This window comes from Trachinotus anak, unplaced genomic scaffold (assembly GCF_046630095.1).
Source record: "Trachinotus anak isolate AG129_WGS33_773 ecotype Australia unplaced genomic scaffold, CSIRO_AGI_Tana_v1 ptg000004l, whole genome shotgun sequence".
NCBI lineage: Eukaryota > Metazoa > Chordata > Actinopteri > Carangiformes > Carangidae > Trachinotus > Trachinotus anak.
In genome coordinates this window covers 21418724-21441277 of record NW_027273855.1, presented here as the reverse complement: position 1 = coordinate 21441277, position 22554 = coordinate 21418724, and the positions used below count along the sequence as shown (strand labels likewise).

Here is a 22554-nt window from a genome sequence, read left to right as displayed (position 1 = left end):
TGCCTTTTGACTGAGCTCAGTCACTTCATGCTGAGGCTCCGGCCCAGGGGCCCCCTGACCTCTCAGGCCCCTGGGCAGGCCTGACTGGTAATCCATCCACAAAACTATCTTCAACCACTGGGTTAATATTAGACTAAATTGCTAACTGTTATGGCTTTCATTATGGCTTTCATTACTTTTTTAAACATGTCTTCAGAGATAAATCTGCAAAACTTATAATTGCAGTATTTCACAGGAATGATAACAGGATAGAAATTTCATTTGGACATAATCGTCTACAGCAAAAGATTAATAAGCGTCCATTTGACATGTATTGTTTTAATTTTACGATTCATTTACTGTATTAAATCCATTCATGATCGATATTGGTTTCCAGATACCCCCGGGTACAAATAGCTTATTAAAAACAAACAACAAAACATTTGAGGCACATCAAACAGTAGTAACAGTCTGCGCAGTCTGTCAATCAAGTGTCCAAATGTCAGTTTACATTTGAAAGTCTGTAGGCCAGCTTGTTCCCTTGTAAACATGTCTAACTGATTTCAGATAGTGGCACCGTGATACTGAAGGCTGCAGGGGTTTCCAGGAGACGTGGATCCTTCCACTTATGTGACAACAGGGGCTCGCGGTGGAGTGCATCTAAACAGTTGTGTCAGGTAGTGCAGGGTGAATGTCGTGCACAGACTTGAAGACCAATTATATGAATACAGTCACTTTAATTCTGTCCATTATGCTATCAAGGTTCAAGCTCAAACTGTCATTATGGTGCAGTTACATAAGCTTGACAATAGTATAGCTGCGTTAAATGACTACCGGCAATCTAATTACAGATCACTGTGCTTCACAGACTTTGCTTTTGGCGCTTGTGTGAACTGCAGCACTTAAGGACAGCCTTCACCCTGTATTAACAGGCTGGTGGCCGTCAGTGCTGAATTGCAGTGTATGGTTTGAGGTGGTGGTGCTGAAAGGACAGCTCCTCTGGTGCCTGTGTGTGCACCCTGTGCAGTCAGCGGCTTGGTGTTATTGCAAAGAAAGTAATGACGAACTAATGGGGACCTAATGCAGTGAAGTGATTTTCTCACCCTGTGTCTTGATTGCTCCTAGGTGAATAGGATGCAGACAATATTCCTTTGGAGGTAGACAAGTCAGCAATATGCATTTCCTACTATCTAAAAACGTGTGGTATATTATATTCATATTTTGTTTTTATTTCCTAAAAATTGAAAATTAAGTAACATTGATATATTATGCTACATATTGTCATATTTTACAAAAAGATGAAATAACATTCAATAAACATTTCCTTAATTTAACATAAAACTATTGCATGGCTGCAATATGAGATTACCACTGTGCTTTTCATTTTTGGAAACGTATCAGATGTTTTCTCGTATCGCTTCGCCTTTTCTGAAAATTGCCATTAACTGACGAATGTCTGTGATCTCCAAACCTAAAAATGAAAAGCACACGCACAGTGAACCGAGCACAGTCGGCGGTGCTGCCGCTCATCCTGCTCGCCAGGGGGCGACGGAGGCCGCGGAGCAGCGTTTGAGCGATGAAAATCACACGAAGAAGCGATGACCGGGTGTAAACATGGCGTCTGCCTTGGACGATGATGAGATCGCCAATGATGATTATTATTCCCTGCTAAATGTCAGAAGAGAGGTACAGTGTGGCGCCGTGGTCTCAATAGATGTTTGTGCGGGTGTTTTCAGCTGTCATTGTGTCTGCTTTCTCCGGCTAATGTGCTAATGCTACTTGTATAATCTGACTTAACGCTAGCTAGGTGGCTAGCCTGTGACCCTCGACATTGATTTCTGTGCTGTGACTCTTTTGGCTGGATACTTTTCAAGACACGCTACAGGTTGTGCAGTTACGACTTTACCCACAGGAGCTGTCAGCCGGCAAAGCAAGCCAGAGAAGCGTGTGTAATCCGGGAGTTAATGTTAGCAAACTGACAGTTATTTTCAGTCGATCAGGATGATGCGTTAGACTGAGGACAGAGCTAATTTCAGTGGCTAATGCTACGACTGTACTTCAAGGTTTCATCATGCAGGACAGATTACACTGTGAACATATGCTGCAGTGTCTGGGGACCCGACGCTTTCGGTCGTGATCATTTTATTTGTGAATCACATTATGTTGAAATTCAAATTATATGTTATTACACATGCAAGGACATGCTGTGCTTTAGAGTGATTAAAGTTGACCTAACTTCGCTATATGTTCAATGTGTGAACTAATGACAATTTTCCATTCAAGAATATATGAGGAAAAAAAACACTGCATGTTTTAGTTGTATGCAAAAGTTTGGCCAAATTACATATGTTGTTGATTTTTAATGTGACAAGAAATAAATACAATCCCTGCAGCTAACAGTCATTTTTAAAAATTATATTTTTAAAATGAGGCTTTCTTCATATATTTTTGCTCTCTTTATTTCATGAACTTTTCATCAATTGTTGCATGTTCAGAAGTCTGGGCACTTTACTAAATCATTACTTAGCAGGTTAAGTTCATGAAATAAAAAAGTAATAATGCATCATCATTTGAAGAAATGTTCATATTTACTTCTTGAAACTTCTTGAAAAATCAACAAAATATTGCATTTTCCCCGGGGTGCCCACACTTGTGCATATATGATTAGGCCAATATCTTTTGCACTGTAGTCTATATCACACCAGCATAATAATCTAAATTTAGTCAGCAGCAGCAAGTTTCAATTCAGACTGTTTTGTCAAAACTCATCTAAACCCTTTATGGCATTATAATAGAGGTGTATGAAGTTCAAAAATGTGCTAAGTGATCCATAAATGAAGTTGGAGGTAGGTGGAGGTAGGACCCAGCTTCCTGCTGTGTGTTTTTGAAGTTTTCCTACAAGTTTTCACTTTGACATTTTTTCAATACTGTGCTTCAGGCAACACAGGAGGAGCTGAAGGCGGCATACAGACGATTATGCATGCTGTATCACCCAGACAAGCACCGGGACCCTGAGCTAAAGCGGCAAGCAGAACAGCTGTTTAACCTTGTACATGAAGCTTATGAAGGTAAGGAATGCTTCGTTCACGTCATGCAGTTGACTGCCTTTACAGCTACACATGAAGCTGGGGTCTATTCCCGAAAGCAGGTTTAACTAACTCTGACTCTAACCCTGAACTCTGACTTGATGAACCCTGAGATAGGAAACTCTTCTGTTTTCAGTTCCAGAACAACTGATCCGAGTCAGTTCAGTCAACTCTGAGTATGTTCGCTCTGAGTTAACCGCATGCATGAGGAATATAAAAAGCCATCATCAATGGAGCTCGGATTCAATGATTCGCTGTGGTAACAGGAAAATAGAGAGCAGATTCTCCATTTTTAATCCAGTGAAGCCAGAAAGATTAATGTCTGACATCAAAGCACATTTATCTTTCAAAAAATCAACAGCAGCAGTGAAAGAGCCTGAGATGGAGAAAAGAGTCAATAAGTTCAAACTATTACGTATTATTCAGCGTCGTCCACTAGACCACATTATTTATCAGAATTTTATTTCCATAATCCATTATGGAAATAAAAGTTGTGCTGGAAACTACTGCTTGTTAGATCAAATGTTTAAATATATTTATTCAGCTGTAACCTGATGGGGATAATGTTCAGCTGCAGCAGAAGATGAAAAGATAAATGAAACAGATCAGACAGAAGTTTATAGATATAGATGAAGCAGATCAGACAGAAGTTTATAAATGTATGAGTGCGACCTCAGATTCTGACCCTGGAACAGCTTTGTGATTTTGGTGATTTTCAGTTGAAAAAGCATTGAGGTCAAAGCTGAGTGTAAATTTTTAGATTCCTACTTTACATGTAAAGATCTTGCTCAACAGCATTAAGGACTATATTAGAAACACAAACTATATTGTTTGTTAATATTATTGGTGGTTGTCTATCTCTTTCTAGTGCTCAGTGATCCACAGTCGCGAGCTATCTATGATATCTATGGCAAACGAGGACTCGACGTTGAAGGATGGGAGGTAAGTTCTATTCATGGCTGTAGTTGCTAATAATTACCAAACAAGCTCCCACATGCAGTTGGAAACAACAGCCATGGTGCTGATCGACAGTCCACTGTTAATTAAGCCAAAATTATACACTGACAGACCGGATATGCACCACAGGCAGAAGAGCTGCAGCCTCATGGGTCGAGCTCAGTGGAGTTCTTCATTTCACACCTACATAACAACAGTTACGTACGTGTGGAATTCATTACATGTGTCAAATGTGTATTGCAAGCCGAGTGCAAACATGGCCCAGGGTCATTGAACAAAAACAAATGTATTTGAAACATTTGGTTTTGCATTTGCAGTTCCTAACTATGAGAGCACACACGCAGCAAGATGCAGACCAACGTGAGCCTCAGTGCAAGTCCATCAAAATGAAAACACAAGTTTAATTAAGGTCATGCTGGTGAATTAATCATGCTTTCAGCTATTTTGCTTTTATCAGCGTGGTCAGGGTAGTAGTAGGGAAGATGCTCTTCGATTGAATCGAGACTTTCTTAACACCCTTCTCTCTGGAATGCATTTAAGCCAGGTTTAGTTTAGATCTGTTTAGGTTTGGCAACTTCTTGACAACTTTAACAAATCAGGTAACCTTTAAATCAAGAGTTTTCAGATAAATGTATGTTTTGACCATGTTGATGGCAAGTTAACTTTCAAATGTGATATTAAGTTAGCATTTGATGTCCCCTATGTTTTTAGAAATGCCTGCATTCTTACCCTAAGTCTGTCCTGTCCTGCATGACATCACTTCCTTAAACCAGAGAAATAGTTCTTGGCTTCATCTGAAACCGCTGATGCGCGGCAGTACAAAATATGACACTTAATAAATATTCTCACTCAAACATATGGGAGTGTGAAATACCAGTAAAAGTTCTTGTTCTGTAAGTTTTTATCTGCAACTTCTGAAGCACCCAACCCACCATTCGCTTTGCATCCCAATCATATCTTCTTACTCCAGGTGGTGGAGAGGAAGAGAACCCCTGCAGAGATTCGAGAAGAGTACGAGCGTCTTCAGAGGGAACGAGAGGAGAGAAGGCTTCAGCAAAGGACCAACCCAAAGGTATGTTCACGGGAAGATAACAAGCCTCATATTGATGTGAGCGTCATATTAAAAAAAAAGCCATTAAGCATCTTGTGTCTATTGCTTGTTAACACAGTATTTATTCCTGAACATATTATTCTCAGGGAACGATTAGTGTGGGCATTGATGCCACGGACCTCTTTGACCGATATGAGGAGGACTATGAGGACATGGTCGGAGGGGGAGTCCCACATGTGGAAATCAACAAAATGCACATATCACAATCCATAGAGGTGATGAGCTGCTCAAGATTCCACACGACAGTCTTTAAGTGATGTGTAGCAAGTTGTGTTTTGGATTAAAAGATGCCAAGACTGTGGCAGCTGTAAGGAGAGATGTTTTATGTGTTCTTACTGCAGGCTCCTCTTACTACAAGAGACACGGCCATTTTGTCTGGCTCCTTGTCAACCCACAATGGAAATGGAGGTGGCACCATTAACTTGGCCTTGAGAAGGGTCACCTCAGCGAAGGGCTGGGGAGAGGTATGCTGCATTCTCACCAGGCTCTACACACACTCATTTTGTAGTGCATGCTATGGCCACCACATTTTCCTTCTCTGCCTTTGTTTGTCACAGAAACACACAGAAACTCTGTCTGTGTGGTACAATGTGTGAAACATTTTTTGTAATCTGTCTGTACACAGGTAGAGTTAGGTGCTGGAGACACCCATGGTCCTCTCTTAGGAATGAAGATATTCCGAAACCTGACCCCTCGATTGTAGGTGTTAAAATGCAAGAGAAAGTTGTTGTATTTTTTTTTTTTTTTTCACTGCAGCATGAACACTTAAGCTCTTTTTTTTCCCTCTCTGCCTCAGCTTTGTGACCGCTCAGTGTGGGCTCCAGTTTTCATCCCGAGGTGTGCGTCCTGGGGTTACCACAGTGCTGGCCCGTCACTTAGACAAGAACACTATGGGCTATCTACAGTGGCGATGGGGGATCCAGTCCTCTATGAACACCAGCATAGTCAGGGACACCAAGAGCAGCCATTTCACCTTCGCAATGCAGGTTAGCAGCCAACAGTTATATTTAACCTTAATGTTAGCCAAGACACCATTAAATCAACAGTTGCTTCTCAGGGTTGTGTCTGACCATTTACCTTTTTGTCTCTGCAGCTTGGCATTCCTCACACTTTTATGATGATGAGCTACCAGTACAAGTTCCAGGATGAAGATCAGACAAAGATTAAGGGCTCAGTAAAGTACGCTTTCAAATTGCAAAATGTTTTATCTGTAGAACGTAATCCTATTAAGACCCCTGTCAGTCAACGCACAGTGAGGTGTTATCGTGCAAGAAGTGACAGCTCGACTTTGACTGCAGGTAAAGAGGGAGTGACTGTGTCTTTGTGTTACAGATCAGGTTTCTTTGGGACTGTGGTAGAGTACGGTGCCGAGAGGAAGATCAGCCGACACAGTGTCCTGGGGGCCACCGTCAGCGTGGGAGTGCCCCAGGGTGTCTCCCTCAAGATCAAGTGAGTGTGGCTCTTTGCACCAGTTTTCTGTTTGGTGCAGGTTTTTTGCGGAGGGGTTTTCCTCACATAGCAGCTGCCACGGCCAACATCATCAGCCAGTCAAATTCATCTTCTACAAATTGCGCAAATAGTGTTGGTGGTGATAGAAACAATCGGCACACACTTCACTGTCCTCTCTGACCTAGAGCGTGGCAGATATTTTCACTTTGTGCCATTTTCGGTTTTAGGCAGACAGTGAGTATGTAGCTGAGAGAACACTTTTAGCTTTCATTATTTTTTAATGTGCTTATGTCTGTTGTGCTATTTTCAGACAGAAATTCCCACAAAGATTACACAGAGTAACCAATTTTAGCAGCCAGTTCTACCCTTTCTCCACCAAAATTAGAAGGTTTTTAAAACACGGGTCAACCTGCTAATCAAAGCAGATTGACCCCTTTTCCACTGCCAGTCGTGTTTGCCTTTCTGTTCGGACTCAGGACACACACAACTGAAAGGAGCAATGTCATCACATGCACTTACAGAGCACACACTCAGACACAGTGGAGGAAGAGTGAGCTGCTAGCCGCCCTGCAAACTGGTAAAAGCCTGTAAAAGTATCAGAGCCTCCTTGTGAGACACTTCGATCGGGTTCACCCGGGTGTTGTGCTTACATCAATGCCAGTCGGAGCCTGAGCCAATAAATATACTACAGAGTTATTTTACCCGGGTGTGAATGGTGATCGTAACCTTTTCCACTGCCACCAGAAGCCTAATATTAGCTGTTCTTAGCAGGGTTTTTGACCAGTGGAAAAGGGGCTTTAGTGACCAGTTCGACTTTAAATAATGAAACCGACTCTCTATTTGCAGACTAAACAGAGCCAGCCAGACATATTTCTTCCCGATTCACCTGACTGACCAACTCCTGCCAAGTGCTGTATTCTATGCCACAGTTGGACCACTGGTTTTCTACCTCGCCATCCAGCAGCTCGTCATTCGGCCCTACTTGCGGGCCCAGAAAGAACAGTAAGAAACCTTCGCTCTAAGTTGAAATGTTATTGGAACGAAATGAATGGCTGAAATGTTAGGGCTGGATTTTATGAGCTAATTGTATTCCTCTATTCATGTTTTAACTCAACAGAGACTTGGAGAAGCAGCGGGAGAGCTCGGCCTCTAATATCGCCAAGAAGAAACAGGAGGCGGAGGCTTCTGTGAGTATTTTTCCAGGCTTACATGTGGCTGTGGTGCCAATCCTACATTATGCTTCAGTGTTAGATAAGAAATGCAGGTGTTGTAGGTGACTGTCAAGAAATATTACAGGTCCCACAACATTCAGACACAGGTGCTGAGATGGGATTAGATAAGATGCAAAGTCTTATTGAAATTCATTAGTATAATCCATATGATGTGAGATCTCATTGTTTGTGTCTGTCTCTCTCCCCTCCTCTGTGTGCCTTTTTCATCTCTGAAGGTCTTGCTCATGCAGGAGTCTGTGCGCAGGATTATTGAAGCTGAGGAGTCTAGAATGGGTAAGATCAATAATATTTAAGGGATGAGCTTATCCTGGGAATAATGTTTTTTAAGCAGGTTGTGAAACTGTTTGATTCTTCTTAGATCCTGAACTGTTTTTCATACATTGTAGGTGAAATATGTTGAAAGCTATGCCTGATTAAATGTTGCTCACTTCCAAGTGTAATTTCTGAGATACAGTGTCTGTTGTCAGTGTATGAAACAAAACCAGTTCCCCTGCCACAAGTGTTTAATTTTCTGCTACCCATGAATTCCCAGCTCACACATCAAAAAAATGAAAATACAGCAGAATACACAATTTAAACCATCTTCCTTGGTAGTTCACTGAGATTTAAAAGGACTGTATATCTAACAAAGGCAAGACAAGTATAGGAGTCTCACTTTATGGACACTGATGGTGTCTAGGGTGGTTTTGTGGACACAAGCGTTGCGTTTAATCAGGGTTAAAATAGCTGATAGTTCAGCGGATATTTTTTTGATGACCCTCCAGCTTCCATTTCTGCTGGGGCTTTTTAGTTTGCCTGTGATAAGTACACTAACAAAAAGCTCCCAGCAGACAGTATCATTTTCGCCTAGGGGAGTTTGGCAAGTGATAATTGGTTTATGACGTCTGTCACTGTCTGATTTTAGTATCATCAGAGGTCCTCTAGACTTTGCACATATAAAGTAACAGTTAATATCAGCGTGTGTGTGTGTGTGTGTAGTGGCAGACACACAGCTGCTCTTCTTTATTCAATGGACTGCACACCATGAAATGGTTATGGTACTGTTTATGCAGCTTGCAATTAAAATTAATAGTGCTGTCTTTTTGCCTGGTGCTTGCAAAAATGATTTTAACAAAGAAGTTTCAAAAATTACACTGGTTATACAATATACTGTGTGGCTACCAACTGCAAGATTAAAATAGTTCCATGTTGAAAGTGGGGAGTTATGTTGGACTTTTAATATCTGTTATCTGTCTGTCACTTGGTGACGAATTAGCATTTTGAATCATGGCAAAATAAGATGTTAATACATAACGTTTCCAGTCGATTAAAAATGTCCTCGATGCTGTTGCCTGAATCAGGTCTCATCATCCTCAACGCCTGGTATGGCAAGTTCGTCACAGACAACAGCAGGAAACACGAGAGGGCTAAGGTCATTGACGTCACGGTGCCACTGCAGTGTCTGGTAAAAGACTCAAAACTCATCCTCACCGAGGCCACAAAGGTACGTACATTAATTCAAACCCACAGAATTTAACCCAAACCTAATCTAAATAAAACATTTGTTTTAGCTCTAATGTGCCTGTGTCCACTGACGCCGGTGCAAGGTATTTTGCTAGGACACGTACTGGAAAAATCTGTGCAAGTGTTACAAACTGATGTCCTGGACTTGCTGCCTGATGATTCAGTCTGCTGCTGGTGCATGACCTGATGTTGTTTTTCCAGTCTGGACTCCCTGGCTTCTACGACCCCTGTGTGGGGGAGGAGAAGAGCCTGAAGGTGCTGTATCAGTTCCGTGGAGTCATGCATCAAGTCCTGTCAGGAGACACGGAGCCACTCAGGATACCAAAGCAATGTAAGGCCCTTGGTCTACTATACAGCATAGTGCCTCCCTCATATGGGGGGGGTGTCATCTTTTTGTTCCCATTACTGCACCATTTAGCTTCTTCAGTGCAGGTTAATGATTTAGTAGATCCTGTACTGCCTTGATCAATCTTACTGGCCCCTGTTTTAGATGCTTCTAGCGGCAAGGGGATTTTACTTTGTAGATGTATTTAACATATGCTAGAATATTTTCTCTCCAGTTTGAGAATGTCTCCAAAATTCCACTGCGCTACGTTGCCTGTCACGCTCATGTGCCTGCTTGCAGCAGTATTTCTGACTGCTTTGTTGTTGTTTCCCGCCGTACAGCTCACAGAATCGACGCCGACACATAGGAGCTCCTCCGCCGACCAAAAAGACTCATCTCTCAGCTGTTTGACAGACGATGGATAAACTTGTTTTAGATACATCATGGATTTAAGTCCTTGTTTCTCAGAAATTGTGCATTGACTTTTTGTCTTTATATTCATTTAAATATGCAGAGCGGAGTAAGAGCATCACAGACTGGGCTGATCATAATTCAGTATCTACAGACAGGGTTGTGGCCTGCTTGAAATTCTAATGTGACACCAAAATCAATGGCTACCATCCTACTTCCCAGGTCTTCTAGCCTCATCGGTGGCCATTTATTTTTGGTATGGCTTGTAATTTATGATCAAGTTATATGTACTGTATTGTACACAAACTGCAGTGCCTATGTGATTGAAGACATGAATGCACCTCTGTTTATTTGCCATATTATTAAAAATATGTCTCTCTCATGTCGCTGATCAATTTGGTGCTTTTTCCCAAAAAAATGTATATATATATCTTTTTTGTAATGCTTGTAAGAGGAAATATATATGATTGTCTTGGTAAATTTCAAGTAATTAACTTTGAATAGGCTTCTCAGGAAAAGGGGACAACTGAAATGTGTGAATTTGAATAATGATATGAATGTGGTGGACAGACAGCGGCTGATATAAAAAGGAGGTAAGTACCAGGTCAGCACGGAGAAACTGCATGTAGAAAGTGTTGTGACTGGATAGAGTTTAGAAAGAGGGTTTATCACAATCATTTTAAACTTATTTTACATGCTGATTAACTTCAGTGATGTCTGCAGGTCCCGCCCTACAATCCTTTTTTTTTTTTTTATTTGAGTGAGATGTTAATGAATCTCTTCTTTCACTTGTTTGTCAGCGGGTTAATAGAAGACCAAAGACCAAGTATGGCTTTATTTCCTGTGAAAAATGCACACAAAATAAAATGCAACCCTTCCTGTCTTCCTTTGAAGTCAAGAATCCCTAATAAGATTAATCTATTTTTATCAGTTTATTATCTTAAAGAAGCCCCCCTGCTCCTTGATCTTAATTAGTCAGCTGATTTTGTAGAGAGGCATTATTTACAAGTTATTCAATTTCAACTTTTGTCAGATCATTAGGTTTGTGTTTAAAGAGTGAAAGTTTTTCAGGACTATTGAACTGTTGTTATGTAACCATCAGACCAGATGATCAGTATGGTTTAAAAGTCTTAGGCTGTGTGGTTGAAGACCATTTTGATCAGGAACACAGTACAGTGAAGACTGGTGGAGACACTCATTGCCACAGTGATGGTGAGTGTGCGTGGGTTTTTTGGTACTGCTTTCTAATAAAGCAACATTTATAGATTATACTGTAATTAATGGTTCTACTACTACTAAAGTAATTTAATAATGCCCATTGAAATGTATTTTATATTTGTGTAAGCAAAAACAAATTAAGCTTCACTGCTTTTTTAACTTCAATCTAGACCACATCAGACCAGGTCTAGATCAAAAACCACCTCAACGAAGTCAGATCTGGACTACATTAACAGGAAGAGCATAAAAACTGTTTAATCTGGTTCAGATTAGCCTGGAAGTGAAAAAAAGCAGCGGAGTCGCCCTTTCTTCTAACAATGAAGATTTCAAAACTCTGAAACAGTTTTAAACACTGGAGTCTACTTGTTAATGAAGTAGATGTTTGATCAGTACAAATGCAGAGGTGTTTAAGATCTGATCTAAGATCTGGCCTATTAATGTTGCCTGGATGGAGAAAAAACAGTGGAAAAAGCTTTTAAATAGCCTTAAGCCTTCAACAAGAACCACAATGTTTTACCGTTATAGTAGCCAATGTGACAGATTCCATCAGTCAGTATCAACAACTGTATGGTTCACTGTTTACATTCCCCATTCAGAGTTACAAATGCTGACATGTCACTGAGTAAATGCATTTAATAGCCACTTGTTGCTTCGCTGCCCCTTTATTTTACTGGTTACCTTGGCTCTGCCTGTCTGGAGGGATAAAGTGTGGCAGCATATATAATAATAACTAACTGATAGGAATAGGTGGACAGGCTCCAAATGTACATTAAGCCAAAAATGAATAAATACATAAATATATCTGAAATTCCTATGGATAAAAAGTAATGTGTGAATAAATAAAAGGCTTAGATGTATCTAAAAAAAAATGAAGAAATGCAGAAAAATATTAATTCGTTTATTTCACAATATTTATTTATTTTTAATAATTTATTTTTCATTTTTCAGGGTCATTTACTTATTCATTTCCCATGACACTTTTGGTCCCCCATATCAACGAGCGCGGATCAGGAATATGTAGTTTACAATAGTAAAAGAAAAAAAAAGACCCTCCTAGACCCTCCTGTCCGTGGAGTCCACTGAAATCCATTACATTTTATTTACTTCAAGTTGAACTCATATGATCTTTATTTGAAATATTTAAAGTCAGCTGAGCTTTCCTGTTCTTCGCAGCAGGTGTCATACCGCCGGAGTCCAAGCTAATTGTTCTTTTGACTGACTGTTTGTTTTGTTTGTATAACATCAGAAAATAGTGAGAACCGGTGAAACTTGTTTCGTCCATCCAACAGATATAGTTTCTTTTATATCTTGTCCCAGTTCTTTTGCTGGTCTCATTTCAAAGCAGTTTGTTTCACCTTGAATTTGAAAGGTGCTTCAGTCTACAAATACTGCTGCGTTAGCGCTTAGCTCCGCCCGCGCTTCTTAACTCCGGGATGTTGTGGAGTCAATAACCATGCGCGACTATCGCTCACTGACAAGATGGGGAATTTCCGCTGAGCCTGTGTCGAGATAAAGACGAATATTAACCAGTGACTTTTGAAAATGAGAGAAATCGGTCGTAATTCCTAAAATTTAGAGTCGCTGGAGAGATTTGTGTCGTAGCTGGTTTTTGTCTGTACCTCGGACTGCACTTCCGTGTTGTGTCGGATATATATATATATTTATATATAAAACTGAAACCATATTTCGAGATACTGTAGCTATATAAGGCACCACACGTCTTTACCGAGAGGCCGAGAGGAGTTTGGTATATCCGGCTTTACTGTTCGCGGAGACACAGGTCGCCTGGGTTTGTCCCAGGCATGAAGAGGAAGGCAAAAGCTATGGGTGCAACTCAAAGCTATGATTCAGCTTCAAGTCGGATCACGTCTCCAGCCACGGTGCCGTCAACCTCGTCTTCACAAGAAAATGTAAGTGCTCTCCATGACCCCCCCCCCCCCTCTGGCACAAGGCGCCTTCATGTGACTGCAGACACTAGAAGTTACTCAGGTCTGAATGCTTTCGTTTTCAACATTTGCAGCGGGAGGTTGTGAGGGCTCTATTTTAATGCGCGGATGTTGAATTGACAGTCCTGAGTGCCCACAAGAATATGCACAGAGGTCTTGATCGGTGAAATGGTCACAGTTAATCTGCCTTAACCAGCAGACCTCATGGTGAGCATGCTGACAACCTGCTGGTGAGGCTGACATTTAAAGTGGGAGAGGGGGATTTCAGGTAAGGTGGGACTTTCAAGCGCAAAGATGGCTCAAAAAGTCACAGATTTCTCATGCTAAAGCAGCAGTGGTTTCAAGTAATTTCTCACAATTTATGTATATCTGTATGTGTATGTAAACATTGCAGCGGAAGTTCCTGTTTTATGTTAACTAGAGAGAAGAGAGGTTAAATAAATAGAAACTGTTAAGGAAATCAGAATAAAGGTAATAATAATAATATATCAGTAGTTAACAGATAATAATAGGAAGCAAGGGTAAATAGAGAAGGGGCACTGTCCAAAGGTTTATTATTTTAGAAAGAATTGATTGGACTGGTCCAGAGTCAGCGCTAGAAAACTGAACTGATTTCTCAAAGCCTCAGCTGATCTGTGTCCCTTTTTGTTCTTTATCAGTTGTTCTCTGTTCCACTGGAAATCCTGGAGGAGATCTTCCTGAATGTTCCTCCTGATCAGGTGGTCCATTTTTGTCGGTTGGTGTGCCATCAGTGGAAAGAAGTGGCCGACAGCGAATCGTTGTGGAGGGAGAGATGTAGAAGAGAAGGATATCGCCTCCGTGATGCTTCCAGATTGCCCAAAGACTGGAGGTTGTTTTACTTCTTGAGCAAGATGAGGAGAAATCTTCTCACGAATCCAAGAGGAGAACGTAAGAAGCCACAAAAAAAAAAAACATTACACAACATTTGGTGGTGTGAAGTCCATTGTCTGCCTGCTGAACAACAAATGACCTCTACAAAATAATTTCTCTTGTAATCTTTATTTTGTTTTTATAGAAAAAATGAAGGGTTGGGAGATATTGGAGGAAGGTGGTGATAGGTGGAAAGTAGAGGGACTTATGGTGCCACATCCAGATGAGACAGTCCAAAAAAACTTTGTGACCTCTTTTGTGTGAGTATTCACCTGGAAAGATGCAGGAAAAGAAAAGAAGTTCATTTAATACAGTACATTTATATTGTGTGGTAACTAAAACATCCTCGGCTCTCTGCAGAATGTGCAAGAAGGCCCAGCTGATTGATTTGGGGAAGGAAGGTTACAACCGAGCATTTATGGATGACTTCCAGCCAGTCATCAAAATATCTGATTGGTGAGAACAATACACATGAAATACTCTATGTAACTGCTAAATCGATGGCAAATTGAATCTATCACAAACACAATCCCGATTTTACAGCGTTAAACACCATGTTAGTAACAGTCTAGAGCTTCCCAATATTCATTATGTTGCTGTTGGCCAACGGTCATACAGGTGACCTTAAGTGTTACCAATAACAAAACATTGGAGTGCTGAGTTTAAAAATTGTTCCAAAAAGATCAAAATGACGTACAAGACATTAAACAAGTTACACATTTAATGTTGTGTACAGTTAAATAATATCCAGTAAAAATATCTTAAGTCTTCCCTTTGACAGTTTGCATTAAAACCCGCTAGATACTATTTAAGTAAATACAAGGCTTATGTAAATCCCAATAAATATGGCCTCATCACATATGATACTGCTCCCACATGAACTGAGGCATACTATTTTTACAGCTCATGAAGTCTAATAAACATAAAGGATAAATAACACAGGTAGATATTATAACTTATAAATGACGAACCCATCACTTACACTTCATCTTTCCTTTTTGTGCCGTGCATTGAGACGCAGTGATTTTACTCTCAAATAAACGTGCTCATTTGTCTCTTAGCGCAACACAGAACTTTAACATTTATAAGACATTTTTTGGTAAATGAAGATTAACATAAGCTGCTGTGATTGTTAACGCTTGAATGAATTAACAAACAAAACGTATTGAAAACCCATAGGAATGTGTGTCCCGGTGAACAGTGCTGAAAAAAGAACTGACCCATGGTTGAACCTAATTGCTGACCCCTGGATCTGTATTCACATGCTTGTTACATTAGGTATGCACCGCGATGGGACTGTGGCAGTGAGTATGAAATCCGTGTCGAGCTGCTGAATGAAAGAAAGAGACCTATCCATACATTTGCTCCTCAGACTGTCGTCTTTGAGCAGTGGAATGATCAGAAATGGAATCAGGTACGTATAAGCCTTAATTAATACAATGAGGGGCAGAGGAGGTAGAAGGCCCAAGAACAAATCTATACTTTCTGATATTTGTTTTTCAGATAACCCACGTTTTCCAGAACTATGGACCAGGAGTGAGATACATCCGTTTTACCCATGGAGGCAAGGACACACAGTTCTGGGCAGGATGGTATGGAATTCGTGTCACTGACAGCTGCGTTGAGATATGTCCAGCAGCAGACATCTAATGCCTGCTGCCTCCCTTTTGCCTAAAATTGCACATATTGTCATATTTGCCTTATATAATCAATCATTTTACATATTAATGTTCCTTACATACAGTGTATGCATATTTAAGTAAATACTGTTACCCTTGACTGTCTCTTGCTGTTAACTGTAAAAAAAAAAAAAAAAACAGGTTAGTGGCTAATTATCCCATTTTCCCGAAGCGCATCATACTTTTATCTTTGCAGTGAAGGAAGTTGTTTCTCTACCAAAGAGCCATTATAATCCCTGAGAACACCGTGCAGTTCATTACTCTGAATGTCGCAATATTTTCACCTACCATATTCTACATTCCTAAATTTAAATTTTTTTCTTGATTTGTCTTTTCTGAACAAATCACTTAACCCGTAGTGCTTTAAAATAAGATCATGTCATGGAACTTCTTGGGGGCCGTGTGCAGTATCAAAGTAGCTTTGAAGAACAGGCTCTTTGAATGGTCCGTCTGGCTCAGATATTTCTGTGTAGTTCTCAGTTGTAGTAGTTGAAAGGTGATTTGACAATAACATGACTGAAATTACAGCATATCATTATGAAAGTGGGTAATGTCATTTCATTTTTTGCGCCAGAATAAATGCTACATGGCTTTGCACAAGAAAACTGACTTTTCAGATTACGAGCAAACTGTGTCTGTATTGCAGCTGGAACACTGTAGCACTGTACTCTGGCCCACCAGGCATAGGGAAAGTAATCTTTGCACGCTGTCTGCTGCGTAACTTCTGATGCTGATGATTTGTAATAAAAATCTTGATGCAGACCCTGTTGCATTTACAATTAGTTCTTTTGTATATCTTGTCCCTGTCTGATCTGTGGAAAATGTATACAAGTTCATAAACTTTATTCATGTAATCATCACAACAGACAACATGTAGTATTTGAAGTTAGGTTTATTCATAATACTGGTAATACTGGTTTATTGTGATGCTTCATCACAAGCATGATACAGTACAACTTTGATGCCAAATTGAATAAAAATCATAGTCCAAGAAACCCATTATTTTCCTGGTTAATTTGATTTCAGTGTCATGGCAGCGTTTCTAAATCTTGGTATCAATGATGCACACATTTTATTCAGTCAATAAGTATATTCTCACCATATTTACAAATCAAATTCAAGCCCACCATCAAGGCATGGATATAGTAAAAGACAAATGCAAATAGTTCTAGTTCAGTCATGTTCACAATCTTCACAGGATCTCAAACTATGTGTAGCATTTTATAAGAACTGTCACAATGTGGTGCTATTTGACTTAATGATGCTGCAGAGTAGCAACATGCTCAGTTTACAAAATAAGAAATAAGCCTGGGGTTATAAGCTTAAATGTTTGTAGTTCTTGTATTGCAACTTTTAAGTGTTAACATCACCTTCTTGTTAACTCATATCTTACAAAAGTCAGTGACAGGGAAAATTCTTGTGCTCAAACTCTGTTGTTCTGTCATGTTGTTACTTAAAATGACAGTGACTATTTGTGACAGATGACTTCTAATGGAATGTTCACATTGTAATTAAAACTCATGCTCCATGAATTTCCTGCTTGTCAGGCTCTGTGGATCTCTGCTTTGTCAGGCGTCAGTTTATCAGATTTTCTTTAGGCAAACTAGAACTACAATGGAGCATAGCCTAGAAATGTCATATTACGTCAGATAGTTCTTAGATCTTCTAGGAGACTATGTTGACACTGACACCGAATGAAACACAGTGGCTCCAACTAACCCTTTGAAAGTTGTGTCAATTCTTAAAAAATGCCTAGAAAACAAAATATTTCAGTTCTATGACTCTAGCCGGATCTGTTTTGCTATATACTTCATAAGTGACGGAGGAAAAGTGCAGTGTTGACCAAAGGCAGTCTTGTGTGCCAGGCTTACACGTATAGTATAAATGATTGGAGGAAGGAAATTGCTTTAAAAGTAAGAAACACATTTAGGTCACACTAATACAGAATTTGAGCGTCTCACATCATTATAAGTTTGTGTTTTACAGGGAACTCGATACAACAGGTCCACTAAAATACCATTTCATCGTCAGTTCTTTCAGAACAGCACTTCTGAAAAATAAACTAAACATAATGTGGTCAAACTGAAATATTATTTAATGATGTTGCCCACAGTTTGTTGATACACTATCATTTGTATTCAGTGTTCACATCATGTAAGACTACTTCAATGGTATCAAATCATCACAAACAGCATGAAATGTTATTCAATCTTAAAATCATGTTCAGCACATTGACTATGTATTTAGGTTAAGTCAGTCAGAAGGCAAATATTTCATGATATCTCAACTCATGTTGGAATGTGCATGTGCAGGAAACCTCTTCAGTACTGTTAACCTAGATTTGGAAACTGGTGTGGAGAAGGCTGCGATGGAACTTAGAGCAGAACACATTTACGTCTTTTCTTAGGTTCAGGAGGCTCCAGGGCAGCCAGTATTGCCTCATCAAACACATTCTTTAATCCTTTCTGTGGAAACAAAATATTAATATTCAAAACAGCTATGTACCAAATACAAATTAACATCTTCAGGGAACTAATTGCAAAAGAAGGCTGAGTAGAAATGGAGCAGGGCGATCAAAATTTTCCTTTATTCAAATAACATTATACAAGACCCTCCTTATGATCAAGTTGTCTGAGTAAAGACAAAAGCCCATGGAAAATTTAGACACTGCAGTAGAAAAGAATGGTTGTTACTGTCTAAGACAGTATATAGCATAAATGCTTTGTAGTGTACAACTGATTCTTAAGAGCTCGATACTGAATTTAGAACAGAATATCAATGAAAAAACAAAAAACAAACAACAAAAACAAACTCAGTCATGTCCAGTTACACAAACTCGCACGCAATGTGCTGACAACAGAGAGGAGAAATTAAGATTGGCACTTTTATCATATTAGGCAGCATGGACAATTGTGATTAGGCCAAGTTGAAAAGAAAGCACACATGAACAGAATGAATAAAGTTAATGAGCACAAAGTTTTAAAGTTTAAAAGAGCGTTGTGATTACTTTCGTGACAGACATCTCTTTACAATGAGTAAGCAGCAGACGATCAAGAGGCAAAGCAAGATGCAAGAAGACATCAGAACAAACAACATTTTCTCTTTCTCTGAGTTTCAGGGGGCTCTAAAGCGGCTAGGATAGCCTCATCAAATACGTTCTTCAGTCCCCGCTACAGAAAGAGGAAAAGAAGGGAGAAAGACAGGCACACACCACAGAGTTAGATGGAGTTTGTAGCTAAATGCTGTTAGCAAGAGACAAGGCAAAGCATTTCCACCCTTGTTAGGAAACTGACATTTAAACACATGCTTGCCACACCAGCTTTAAGGGTTGTTTAATGGGAGACCTTACCTGTGTTAGGGCTGAGCACTCAACATATTTGACTGCCTTAAGGTCACGTGCCAGCTTTTCTGCTGTCTCAGGGGTGATTGGCTTCTGTTTGTTCTTGGCTAACTTCTCCACTGTGGAGGGGTCGTCACGCAGGTCGATCTGAGTGCCTACCAACAGGAACGGGGTCTTGGGACAGTGGTGAGTTATTTCAGGAACCCACTGGAGGAGAAAAAAAAAAAGACAAAAAACAAAAACAGAACTCATCAACAATAAACATATGATGCCACATAGTGGATATTATGCCTAATAATGCTAAGAAGACGTTGTAGATTGAGGGGAGGAGATATTGGTAGATAAGATCAAAGAGCAGAGAGGGAGATGTGGGTTTCAAAGGAAAAATGAGGAAGGAGAACATTTGACTTTACAACAGCCTTTGTTCACATGGTGCTAAACTTGTTCAGTAAGTAACACAATATATTTGTTAGCAGTAGTAAATATGTACATACAGTATATATATGTACATGTCAGTACTTGTGTGTTTGTTCATGCCAGTTATTATATTTATTATCATTTAGTTTCATTTATTTAACCCTCTTTGATCAGAAGGTCAGTAACAAAACAGCATCCACAGACAATTGTTAAAATACCTCCTGAAATATCTTCTGGAAGCATGACTGAATCATATTCCCAAATATTTTTAAAACAGTATCACAAGGCTATGGTTTAATTGTTTTCCTTGGAATCTGGATAGAAATGCCTTCCAGTTTTTTATGGCAGAAGCAGCAAGGAGCAGAAATAATAAACAGTACAATATGAGCTGCAGTAAGTGTCTACATTAAAAAAAAAAAAACCTTGTATCTCTGGTTTTCTATGTGAGTTTTGTGGCCAGTCACTTTTGTTTTATGCTTTTGTATTTTTGGCTTAAGGTTTCTTTCATTTATTTTGTTTTTACAACAGTTGATTTTTAAGGTTTCATTTCAGATTCTTTTTTCCCTTTTTATTGGTCCCCTCTCAGGAGCATCACTTACGGTCTGCCTTTCATTTATTTATTGAGCGACTGTATTGAACATATGGGTTTGGTTTTATTCTCATATGACAACCTAAAACATAACACACTTTTTCAGATATTTACTAAGAAAACACAAATAAAAGGCACACAGATTGAAACCAATGAATTGACATGGCCATGTAGAAAGACAAAACAAACAAAATAAAATAACCTGTAAACAGCATTTAACACAGACAAAGTGTTATGCAATAATTGAAGCATGACACAGGATTAAAAATAATTTCCTGTGGTCCTGACCTGCCCCAAATCATGACAGTAAGACATACAGCTGAGCCCCTGCTAGTTGTTCTTGTTGTAACATGCAGATTGTAGTAAATACAGAATTACTCATACAACTTGTGCACGTTTACTAAACTACTAAATACATTAATGCATCTCTCCTCTTTCCACATCATTAAACAATACGATTTCACACTCATTTTTTGAAACTGTAATAGATAGTGAAGATCTCACATCATCTGGCAAGTCGTTCCACATTTTGGCACCAAAAAGTGAAAGGATTTCGATCCAAAACTACTTTTTATTTAGTTATTTATCATGGGGGATCAAATAAACTTCCCCCCTGGGGAGTGGTTAAGTTGTTTAATATAAATTTTATCCAGTCTTGGTCCTTTGAGTTAAGTTTGTGTCAAATGAGCCATTATAAACATTAACATATAAACATAATTTTTTTCCATACCCTCTGCAGAAATGTGCATCTGTCTTGTCAGTAATTTGACAACACATTGAAAAAAATCCAGTTATTTAGAAAATGTTCCCAGTAACTCCTTGCTATAATGCTTTGTTAATTTTCCAATTACTTAGTCACACACAGTAGAGCACTGTAGTATGGAGTATGCCCTAAAGACCATTAAATTTGAGACATAGGAAGGAGAGGATGTTATTTAGCTTTTCAGGTAAGCAATTCCACTGTCATAAAATAAACATTTTGTACTCACCTTTTCTTTAACATTCTCAAACGAGGACGGTGAAACAACTGAGAAACAGACTAAGAAGACATCTGTCTGTGGGTAGCTTAGTGGTCGTAACCTGTCATAATCCTCCTGACCTAGAAAGAGACCACACTACCAATTAACTTACCATATCACAAATTAATAAGCGCACTTCTTTCAATTTAGAATGGAATTAAACTGAAAGAGAAATAAATAAACTCACCTGCTGTATCAAATAAGCCAAGGGTGTATGGTTCACCCCCGATCATTACAGTTACTGCATAGTTGTCAAACACCTGTGATAAAAGAATGAATGGCAATCAGGAATATTTCTTACTTTGTTGACTTAAATGTTATTGTCTGTCAGCATACATGCCATTGTGAAAATACACCAAACTTACTTACTGTTGGTACATACTCAGAGGGGAATTTATTGGTGGTGTATGAGATCAAAAGGCAGGTTTTTCCCACTGCTCCATCACCCACCACCACACATTTGATAGTCTGCATTTCTGTGCTTTTCGATTCAACTGGAATAAACGTGAGCTGCAAGGAAGCGTAATAACACATTAATATTTCAAAACAGCACGAACATTAGCCCAGGAAGCATTTCAGGTTAATTAAGGGTCAATGACAGCTTGATTAAGCAATGTGATCAGAGGGGGAAAGCTGTTTCCTATCATTACCTAGTTAAGTGTCACACCCCACCACCAACACTGTCTGGAGGATAACATTAGCTAATGTCAACGTTCCTCACTAGCTACCGCTTGGTCACTTCATATAACCTTACCAACTTTAGTGTGTGTAAATGCGATTATGGGACAATAACACAGTGTGAGACCATCTACTTTAACAACCACGTAACGGTAATGAAAACGAAAATGTGTTTGTGTATTGGCTAGCAAGCTAAGCTAACGCAGTGCTAGCAATCACTAGACAATGCTAGCTCGTTAGCCAGTTAGCAACCGGACGCTGGCTTGTAAACGAACGAGTTTCAACTGACAATATGAAGCATTAAATCAATATCAGAACTTTAATATGTTCACTAACCACACACGTAGATGTCAGAGAAAGTGTCTGATGTACGTACCGGTGTCCCTCCGTATATCTGTTCTCTAGCGTTAGCTGTCTATTTCGCCGGGCGTTGGCACCAGCGAGCAGCAACTTGGTTCAGTACTTCCACTACCACTGTCAAGCTGAGCTGGACAGAACAACACCGGATATCATCTTCAAAGTAAAACATCAAAAGCAAAATCTTACGCTACACGTTATGCAAAGTAAGCACCAATGTGGATGTAATGAAGCAAAGATTTAATCTAAAGTTGTTCATTTCATTTACTTTTATCCTGTATATAGTGTTTTTATGGAACATATCCGTACGAGTTTTCACTTGTTTCCTGCTCAGGCTTTTACTTTGAAAGATAAAAATCCTCTCGTT

General features: G+C 39.5%; 3 protein-coding genes across 6 annotated transcripts; 2 read left to right on the top strand and 1 right to left on the bottom strand.

The window, feature by feature from the left end:
- The first annotated feature begins 1507 nt into the window (after positions 1-1507).
- On the top strand, positions 1508-10435 carry dnajc11a (DnaJ (Hsp40) homolog, subfamily C, member 11a). The gene is made up of 16 exons (XM_071476947.1): positions 1508-1665; positions 2918-3047; positions 3934-4007; positions 4993-5094; positions 5220-5348; positions 5475-5597; positions 5759-5832; positions 5930-6119; positions 6227-6312; positions 6466-6582; positions 7429-7584; positions 7700-7769; positions 8030-8087; positions 9155-9297; positions 9519-9648; positions 9984-10435. The coding sequence occupies exons 1-16, from the start codon at positions 1594-1596 to the stop codon at positions 10007-10009; spliced, it is 1680 nt and encodes a 559-aa protein (XP_071333048.1). The 5' UTR covers positions 1508-1593; the 3' UTR covers positions 10010-10435.
- An 812-nt stretch (positions 10436-11247) lies between these two features.
- Positions 11248-15973, top strand: LOC139620921 (F-box only protein 6-like). Of its 2 annotated transcripts, none has more exons than XM_071476952.1 (6): positions 11248-11265; positions 13877-14126; positions 14254-14368; positions 14469-14564; positions 15387-15522; positions 15612-15973. In XM_071476952.1, exons 1-6 carry the CDS (start codon positions 11263-11265, stop codon positions 15756-15758), a joined length of 747 nt encoding a protein of 248 aa, XP_071333053.1. In that variant the 5' UTR covers positions 11248-11262; the 3' UTR covers positions 15759-15973. The 2 variants fall into 2 exon arrangements, with proteins under 2 accessions (XP_071333053.1, XP_071333051.1); XM_071476950.1 differs by lacking the exon at positions 11248-11265 and adding an exon at positions 12932-13181.
- Positions 15974-16661: 688 nt separating this feature from the next.
- On the bottom strand, positions 16662-22342 carry LOC139620922 (cell division control protein 42 homolog). Of its 3 annotated transcripts, none has more exons than XM_071476954.1 (6): positions 22207-22342; positions 21522-21662; positions 21340-21412; positions 21123-21232; positions 19137-19334; positions 16662-18957 (listed from the first exon to the last, which is right to left on the bottom strand). In XM_071476954.1, the coding sequence occupies exons 2-6, from the start codon at positions 21624-21626 to the stop codon at positions 18868-18870; spliced, it is 576 nt and encodes a 191-aa protein (XP_071333055.1). In that variant the 5' UTR covers positions 21627-21662; positions 22207-22342; the 3' UTR covers positions 16662-18867. The 3 variants fall into 3 exon arrangements, with proteins under 3 accessions (XP_071333055.1, XP_071333054.1, XP_071333056.1); XM_071476953.1 differs by having other exon boundaries at positions 16662-18252; XM_071476955.1 differs by having other exon boundaries at positions 16662-18252; positions 22167-22291.
- Positions 22343-22554: the final 212 nt, after the last annotated feature.

What these genes read in the sequence shown, in the direction of transcription:
- dnajc11a (XM_071476947.1), top strand. Translation starts at nt 1,594, where the DNA reads ATGGCGTCTGCCTTGGACGATGATGAGATCGCCAATGATGATTATTAT. An exon ending in CGAAACCTGACCCCTCGATT is followed by an intron (nt 5,833 to 5,929) that starts GTAGGTGTTAAA and finishes TCTCTGCCTCAG; the next exon opens with CTTTGTGACCGCTCAGTGTG. An exon ending in GGTGTCTCCCTCAAGATCAA is followed by an intron (nt 6,583 to 7,428) that starts GTGAGTGTGGCT and finishes CTCTATTTGCAG; the next exon opens with ACTAAACAGAGCCAGCCAGA.
- LOC139620921 (XM_071476950.1), top strand. Translation starts at nt 13,074, where the DNA reads ATGAAGAGGAAGGCAAAAGCTATGGGTGCAACTCAAAGCTATGATTCA. An exon ending in CACGAATCCAAGAGGAGAAC is followed by an intron (nt 14,127 to 14,253) that starts GTAAGAAGCCAC and finishes TTGTTTTTATAG; the next exon opens with AAAAAATGAAGGGTTGGGAG. An exon ending in ATGATCAGAAATGGAATCAG is followed by an intron (nt 15,523 to 15,611) that starts GTACGTATAAGC and finishes TTTGTTTTTCAG; the next exon opens with ATAACCCACGTTTTCCAGAA.
- LOC139620922 (XM_071476954.1), bottom strand. Translation starts at nt 21,626, where the DNA reads ATGCAGACTATCAAATGTGTGGTGGTGGGTGATGGAGCAGTGGGAAAA. An exon ending in TTGAGAATGTTAAAGAAAAG is followed by an intron (nt 19,335 to 21,122) that starts GTGAGTACAAAA and finishes TTTCTCCTCCAG; the next exon opens with TGGGTTCCTGAAATAACTCA. An exon ending in AGTGCTCAGCCCTAACACAG is followed by an intron (nt 18,958 to 19,136) that starts GTAAGGTCTCCC and finishes CTCTTTCTGTAG; the next exon opens with CGGGGACTGAAGAACGTATT.